This window comes from Hippopotamus amphibius, chromosome 4 (assembly GCF_030028045.1).
Source record: "Hippopotamus amphibius kiboko isolate mHipAmp2 chromosome 4, mHipAmp2.hap2, whole genome shotgun sequence".
Classification (NCBI taxonomy): Eukaryota; Metazoa; Chordata; class Mammalia; order Artiodactyla; family Hippopotamidae; genus Hippopotamus; species Hippopotamus amphibius.
This window is the reverse complement of record NC_080189.1, coordinates 185956047-185963929: the sequence shown is the minus strand read 5'-3', so window position 1 is coordinate 185963929 and position 7883 is coordinate 185956047. Positions and strand designations below refer to the sequence as shown.

Below are 7883 nucleotides of genomic sequence, written 5' to 3'. Positions count from 1 at the left end.
AGGAGGAAGCAGTGCTGGCCCTGGCTGCACTCTAAGCACAGACTCTGAGGATGGCCTTGCGTCCCCCGCTTGGAGCCTGGCCATGCCCTCCCACCTGGCTCACCTCCACCGGCCCAGCACTGCCTGCCCAGCTGAGCAGGGTCAGGTTCTATGGATGAAAGGCCAGGGACTCCTTTGAGGCTCCCTGCCCCCTCCAGGGTCAGGTGGTTAATATGTAACCATGTGTGATTTGAGGGACCTGGACCATAAACTGGCCAGGTGATGTCACCCAGCTTCTTGCCCAGACGCTGCCAAACTGGCTCCCGTGGGCCCTGGGGAGAGTGGAGGGTCTGCAGATGAGGGCTAGGTTAGCTGAGGGCAGTGTTCTCCTTGCAGAGGTGGAGGCTGGTACCCTCCTGGCCCCGCTCCTTGCTCCCCTGCTCAGGACCACCCAGGCTCCCAAACAGCCCCTGACTGGTGGGGGGGCCTCACCCTGACTTTTCAGTCTTAAGGGCTCGAAGGCTCCTCCCCCTTCCCCCATCACAGCTGCTGACCACGTGCGCTGTCAGCCTAAGTCCAGCCAGGCTTGGCCAGCTGGGGGTCCCCAGGGTGGCCCCAGGTCGGCTTAGCACAGAGCCAGGCACTCCAGGATCACTGAGGGATTGCCAGACCTCTGACCTGGTCCCCCATCACCTACCTTCTGATCTTCCCTTTGCTGTAGAACTGGGACAAACCCTTATCTCAGAAGGCGGAGGACTGCTGGAGCCCCAGGCAGGAGCATCCCCAGGGCCTGGCCCTGGGCAAGACCCCAAGCCTCTGGACTTCACCTCTCCAGTGTGGACCTTGCTTGTGCAGGGAGAGGGGAACAAGGGTCCTTTCCTGCCCCCCCCCCCCCCCCCTGCCGCACCGTGTTGGTCAGGCCCTTGGTGGCCTGAGGGTGGGGGAGGGGGTCCTTCTGAGAAGCTGCAGAGGCTACAAAGAGGAAGCCCTGAGTGCCCCCACACCCTCTATCCCCTGAGGTCTGAAAGCCAAGTAGGCCTCCAGGGCCAGCAGCTCTGTTTCTAGAAACAGAAACTTGAGCCCATCAGGCCTTTGGGGTGGAGAATTGGGGAGGGCAGCTGCAGATACTTCTAAAATTAGGGGAAGGGGCTACAGGAAGCACAGAATGGAGGAATTTCAGGCTTAAGGGACACCTGCTGTCTGGCCAGTCCAGAGTCATTTGCCTTTTTACCTTGGTTTGTTTTATGGGTCTAAAAAATGCTGACTGGGAGCAGGTCAAAACACGCCAAGGTGAGCAAGAGAAGAGGCAGGAGTCCCTCTGTGGTAACCATGGGGACAGCTTGCAGAGGCAAAGGGACTTGCTTGTCCTTTGCTCCAGTGCCCATCCCTCAGAGGCACCAAATCCACTGGGATTCCCACTCTGTCCCAGCCCCCTCAGCACCATCTCCTCCCAACTCCTGACCATAATCGTTCACTTAGCTGCCTGCTCACAGCATCTTCCCCCAGCAGCAGCAGTGTCCACCTTGCTGTCCACAGAGCTCACTGTGCAGTCCTGGAGGGACTTTGTTAAGTATACACATAGATAAGGGTTTCCCCATTTCCTTGCTTCATTCACAAAGAACGTATGATGGACATTAATCACACAAGCCCCAATCAACACTTTTTAACAGCTGTATAATATTCCACACTGGGGAGATGCCTTTCCTACCCCCTGCCAGTCCCCAAGTGCTGGGCATCAAGTTGTATCCAGGTTTGTTTGTGTGTTTGTTTGGTCTATCTGCAAAGAGAAGGCGACTGTCTCTAGGCTGGATTCCTAGAAGTGGGATTTCTGGGTCATTTAAAATTTTAATAGATACTGCCAAATTACTTTCCAGAAAAGATGTAGCAATTCACAGTTGCAGGCAACCTGTTATGCCTGTCTCCCTACATTTCAACCCATAGCCAACAGTGGCTGGTATCAGTCTTTTATATTTTTGCCAGTCTGGGTGTGTTGGGGGTAGTGGAAGGCATAGTTGTTATTTTTACTTGCATGATTCTGATTCTGACCATTAGTGGGGTTTTTTTTTTTTAATCTCACATGTGCTTATTGTTTGCTAGCATTTCCTCCAATCTGTGCCAAGAGTCTCTGAGGACTGCCTTTGGGGGTGGGGTGGGGAGATGAACCTGGCCTCTGCAGAGAGGGCCCGGGCCTGAGCTCTGGGGACTCTGAGACTGTGTACTCCCCAGCAGGGCCACAGTATTCCCGCATCAATCAGGAGTGCTTGGGCCGCGGGGTCTCTGGCTCAGATGCCCAAAAGCCCTGGGGACTTGCCCAAGGTCAAGGCACCAAGGTTGCCACCGGGCTGGGCTGCAGCCAGACTACACTTCCGGCGCACCTTCGCTCTCGCCAGGGAGATGCCTGCGGGCACCTTGAAGAAGGTCGCGGCTCGGGGCCAGCTTGGACCTGACCGGGCGGGGGGGCGGGGGGGGGGGGGAGGAGGGGAGACGGGACCGGGGAGGTGTTTGGCACTACCTGCTGTGGAAGCCCGGGACGCTCTCGCCTAACCCCTCGCCGCGACCACCGCGGGGGCTGGCGGGACGAGGGAAGGCAGGAGCCATGGTGCAGATAAGCCCGAGCGTCCTCAAGTGCCTGGTGGCTCTTCCTGCCTCGATTTCCCGCTCGGAGGCAGGCGGGGCTTGGGGGAATCCAGAATGTCCAAGGGCCTGAAGTTTCGGCTTTGGGATCCTCCGTGGGCGCGGGGTGGGGTAGGCGGGCTGCGCGGGGTCCCGGCGAGGGGATAGTCGAGTGGGCTGCCTGGGGTGGGGAGGGGGGCTCTGGGGGGCTGCGGGCGGCGGACAAAGCAGCGGCACCACCCCGCGGAGCCACCCAATGGAATGAATGGGCTATAAATAGCGGCCAATGGGCGGCCCGCATCCAGCCCCTTAAGAGCCGCGGGAGCTCCGCGCGGCCGCTGTTCGCCTGCGCCGCGCCCGGAGCTGCTGACCCACCGAGAGCCCCCGCCCCCGCCCGGCTGCTCAGTGAGCGGGCCCGAGGGCGGGAAGGGGGGCCGGGGCACCTGGGTGGGGGCGCTGCGCACGGAGGGGGCGCGGGGGCCGCGGCGTCGCGCGCTCCATGCACTCAGGGGCCCGCCGCTTGGAGCGGGCGGGCCAGCTGGGCCGGGGGTCCTGGGCTATGTGGTAGCCCCTTGTGCGCAGCGCCGACGCCGCTGACCTTGGCCGGGTCCCGAGTGACCGGGGCCCGGAGCCCTGGGTGGTTAGCAGGTCCCCAGGAGGCCCGGAGGCTCGGGTCCCCGCTGACCCCCGCGTCTCCCCGCAGCGCGCCGCCGCCATGCCCTTCTCCAACAGCCACAACACGCTGAAGCTGCGCTTCCCGGCCGAGGACGAGTTCCCCGACCTCAGCGGCCACAACAATCACATGGCCAAGGTACTGACCCCCGAGCTCTACGCTGAGCTGCGCGCTAAGAGCACGCCGAGCGGTTTCACGGTGGACGACGTCATCCAGACCGGCGTGGACAACCCAGGTACGCGCACCCCAGTCCCGGGGTCAGGGTGCCAGCGCCTTATCCGCGGGCATCCCCCGGAGTTTGGGCCCAGAGGCCACCCCCCACCCCCACCCTCGCACCGTCTCCCTCTGGCCAAGGTCCGGGCGCCCTCTTCCCGCGCACAGCCGCAGGGTCCTCAGCGGCTCGCTCAGGCCTGGCAGTGACGTCATTGTCCCCATTCCGCGTCCCTCCCAGGCCACCCCTATATCATGACCGTGGGCTGCGTGGCTGGCGACGAGGAATCGTACGACGTGTTCAAAGAGCTCTTTGACCCCATCATTGAGGACCGGCACGGTGGCTATAAGCCCACCGACGAGCACAAGACCGACCTCAACCCCGACAACCTGCAGGTGCGCGGAGGCCTGGGGCGGCTGGGGAGACTGGGGAGGGGTCTCCAGGCGCTCACCCCTGCTCGGCCCCCAGGGCGGCGACGACCTGGACCCCAACTACGTGCTGAGCTCGCGGGTGCGCACGGGCCGCAGCATCCGTGGCTTCTGCCTCCCCCCGCACTGCAGCCGCGGGGAGCGCCGTGCCATCGAGAAGCTCGCCGTCGAAGGTAAGGGTCAGGCCGGCGGGGCACCACTCCCGGCCCCGGCCCCTGCCGGTTTGTTTACCGGTCACCCGAGCCGCCGCTGCCGCCGCGCTCTTATCTGCGCGCCGGCTCCAGTTTCCCAAAGGGACAGAGGCCCGGCCCCGCGCCTACAGCGCCCTGGGGCCCGGCGAGGGTCGGCTTGGGCCGGGTCACCGACTCGGCCCGCCGACCGGACCGGGAGGACTGGACTCCAACCAAGCCGAGTGGGCCTGGGGAGGTGGGGCGGATCCGTGTCGCTAGGGGTGGTGGCGGTGTGAGACAGGAGCCCACTCGCTCGTCCTCCTGCGCGCGCCCCTCTGCAGCCCTGTCGAGCCTGGACGGTGACCTGGCGGGGAGGTACTATGCGCTCAAAAGCATGACTGAGGCGGAACAGCAGCAGCTCATCGACGACCACTTCCTTTTCGATAAGCCCGTGTCGCCCCTGCTGCTGGCCTCGGGCATGGCCCGCGACTGGCCGGATGCCCGCGGTATCTGGTGCGTCCTCCCCACCCCCCTCCCGCGGGTCTCCCCTCCCCGCTACGTCTTCTCCCTAACCCTCCCGCCGAGAAGGAAGAAGGAAGAGGGCGGGGCCGTGCTCCTGGGATAGGCTTGGTGCCGCCCGGGCCTCCTCGCAGGTGACCGTGACCGCGCAGGTACGTGAAGGACCCGGGCTGGTAGAGGCCTCAGCCTCTCAGGATCTTAGAGGTGCGGCACCCGTCGTGTTGGCTTTTCTCCTCCACCCCGCTCTGGGGAGCTGGAGCTACTTGTTTTCTCTCTTCTTTCCCACCGCCTTCCCCGCGGGGAGTCAGTCAGGTGCTGGGTGACGCAGACGCTTCCTCGAGGGGGGGTGGGGGACGAGGGCTTGCAAGCTGCTGTTGGCACTGTGTATGTATCGCGGCGCTGCCCAGCCCAGGGACAGTGCATACCCCTGTGGGGGGCTGTGCTGCCCGCCCCTGCCCCTTAACTCCTAGGTGGGGACCACACAGTACCTGATGGGCAAGCTGGGAAGCAGCTCAGGCCTCCCTTCTTGTCCCCTCTGAGGTGTCCTGGTCTCCCTGCATGCCCCCAGGGTGACAGGGCTGGGGTCCCGCAGCAGCCCCCACTCCTGGGTACAGCTGGGATGAGGACCTCAGGGACTTGGGAAGTGCCTCGGGTCTGGGGACCCCCTCGAGTTTCTTTTCTGGATGTGCCCTGAGACCACAGTCCAGGGAGGAGGCTTGATTGTGCCCCTCCCCCAGGCACAATGACAATAAAACCTTCCTGGTGTGGATCAACGAGGAGGACCACCTGCGGGTCATCTCCATGCAGAAGGGGGGCAACATGAAGGAGGTGTTCACCCGCTTCTGCAATGGCCTCACTCAGGTCAGGCCTGGCCCCCCAACCTGGGCTGGCGCAGTGGGTGCTGGGTGCCAGGGAGGGCGCAGGGCCAGGCCCCAGGGTTCAGGCAGGTGTAAGTGCTCCATCAGCCCCCTGGGGAGTCCAGGTCTCAGTCACTTCAGGGTCCTGCTGAGGGGGGTCCCCCGGTCCCAGCTGGTCCCCTGGGGGGTGTCTCAGCCAGGCCTGCCCTCTCATACCTTCTCTACCTCCAGATTGAAACGCTCTTCAAGTCTAAGAACTACGAATTCATGTGGAACCCTCACCTGGGCTACGTCCTCACCTGCCCCTCTAACCTGGGCACAGGGCTGCGAGCAGGCGTGCACATCAAGCTGCCCCGCCTGGGCAAGCACGAGGCGTTCCCTGAGGCGCTCAAGCGGCTGCGGCTTCAGAAGCGAGGCACCGGTGAGCGCGGTGGGGCCTGCAGGCTGTCCTCTTCCCCGGGGCAGCCCCCTGCCCAGCCCTGCTGACCTGGCCGTCTCCCCAGGTGGTGTGGACACGGCTGCTGTGGGCGGGGTCTTTGACGTCTCCAACGCAGACCGCCTGGGCTTCTCGGAGGTGGAGCTGGTGCAGATGGTGGTGGATGGGGTGAAGCTGCTCATTGAGATGGAGCAGCGGCTGGAGCAAGGCCAGGCCATTGATGACCTCATGCCTGCCCAGAAGTGAAGCCCTGGCCTGAACCTGCCACCACCACCAGCTCCGCTGCTTCCTAACTTATTGCCCGGGCAGTGCCCACCACGCACCCCTGAGGCCCGCCTTTTGGCGGTTGAGCCCTTAGCCTTGCTGTAGAGACTTCTGTCACCCTTGGTAGAATTTATTTTTGTGATGGCTGAGATGTTGCTGATGCTGAAATAAACTAGGGTTTCGGCCTGCCCCAAGCTGGAGTGGTGCTTCCCCTTTCCAGGGGCAGCCCAGGGCTCCACAGCCAGGCTGTGCAGTCTGCTCTTCACCATAACTGGGACAGTGATCAGGAGGCAGGCACACTGCTGTACCCACCCAGTCCTGTTCCATGAACCTCTCTGCCACTCTGTCTACTTGGCTTCCCTGCAGGCCTGGGGTGGGCTGGTGGGGGAGGGGTAAGGGGGAGGAACTCCAGGGTGGCAGAGCCCCAGCCTGAGCACTGAGAGGATTTTTGGGCTGGCGGGGGGGGGGGGGGGGGGGGGGGGGCAGGAGCCCAGAAACTTGATACCTTTCCAATGCTCCACTCCCCAAACCCTTTCCCTCTTCTTCCAGGCAGCATCTCCCACCACCTCCCCCTTCCCACTGCAACACCTACTCCATCTCCTAAATAACATCTCAACTCCACTTCCTTCCCTCCCAGCCTCCACTTAGGCTGAACTCTCCCCTTGCTGGCCCCCAGGCCTAGCCCTCCAGCCCCTTCCAGGAAGTCCCGGGGCCCCTTCAGTCACCCCTCCTTGCAGCCTCCTCTCCAGGACCCTCGGGTGGCCCAGTCCCTGGGCCTCCCACGGCAGGTCCTCACCAGAGTGTCCCTGAGCAGGAAAGAGATTGGGGCTGTTCAGGACACTTTTGGTCAGTTTCCCAGCTACTGCTGTCCTCAGCTGGTCTTGGGTGGGCACCCTATGTGGGATGGGTGGGCCAGCCAGGGGCCCTTGGGCTTGCTTGTCTTCCTTCTCCAGCTGCTCAGCCCTGCGAACAGTCTGTGCTGCCCCCTGCTGGCCGGGGCCACCTCCGTCCTCCTGTTCCCCAGCCCCATCAGGGTCTGTGGTGCCCAGCTCCTCACGCTGCTGCCACACAGACCACACCGTCCCGAGGTTATCCTGCAACTGGGAGAAGCCAGGGATGGCTGGGCAGTCTTGCCCACTAAGGACGGCGGGCTCTCATGTCCCAGGGGCAGAGGCGCAGCTTGTCAACCCAGACCCTGGGGCCCAGGACAAACAGGTTGGGGGGAGTAGCAGGTGTGCCCTGGCACCTGCCTCTGGCCAGGTTCGCTCTGAGGGGCCCATCCAGGGTGTATCTAGGCTGGGGAGGGCCCTCAGGAGCCTATGCCTGGGGGTGGGGGTGGGGGGAATGGGCCCAGAGACTGGGTGAGTGAACACCTGGGGAGGTCAGGCATGAGAGGGGGCAGGCCCCTGAGTGCACAAGACTGGCAGGGAAGGGGCCTCTGCACCCACCCATGGGGGGTCCCTGCCTGGCCTGGGGGCCAGAGGCCAGTTCTGGGCTGGCCCTTTTGCCATGAAGATCCAGGTCAGGGGCACACATCAGCAGGGCTCCCCTTTTCTCAGCTTCTCCAGCTACTGTCCCCCTCCAGCCCGTGGGGGCTGCGCCAGGCCAGACGGTGCTTTGTAGACTGTAGAGTCTGGTGACTGAGGGTCAAGAGGGCTGTTACAAGCACCAAGGTGTGCCCCTCCTCTGTGAGGGCCTCACCCCGCAGAAAGGGGAGGGTGGGGGCCACTCAG

The 7883-nt window shown here is 63.6% G+C and overlaps 1 protein-coding gene across 1 annotated transcript; it reads left to right on the top strand.

Annotated features, from left to right (window-relative positions):
- Positions 1 to 2891: 2891 nt before the first annotated feature.
- On the top strand, positions 2892 to 6340 carry CKB (creatine kinase B). The gene is made up of 8 exons (XM_057733428.1): positions 2892 to 2997; positions 3296 to 3500; positions 3717 to 3871; positions 3945 to 4077; positions 4416 to 4587; positions 5331 to 5454; positions 5682 to 5871; positions 5954 to 6340. Exons 2-8 carry the CDS (start codon positions 3308 to 3310, stop codon positions 6130 to 6132), a joined length of 1146 nt encoding a protein of 381 aa, XP_057589411.1. The 5' UTR covers positions 2892 to 2997; positions 3296 to 3307; the 3' UTR covers positions 6133 to 6340.
- The last annotated feature ends 1543 nt before the right edge of the window (positions 6341 to 7883 follow it).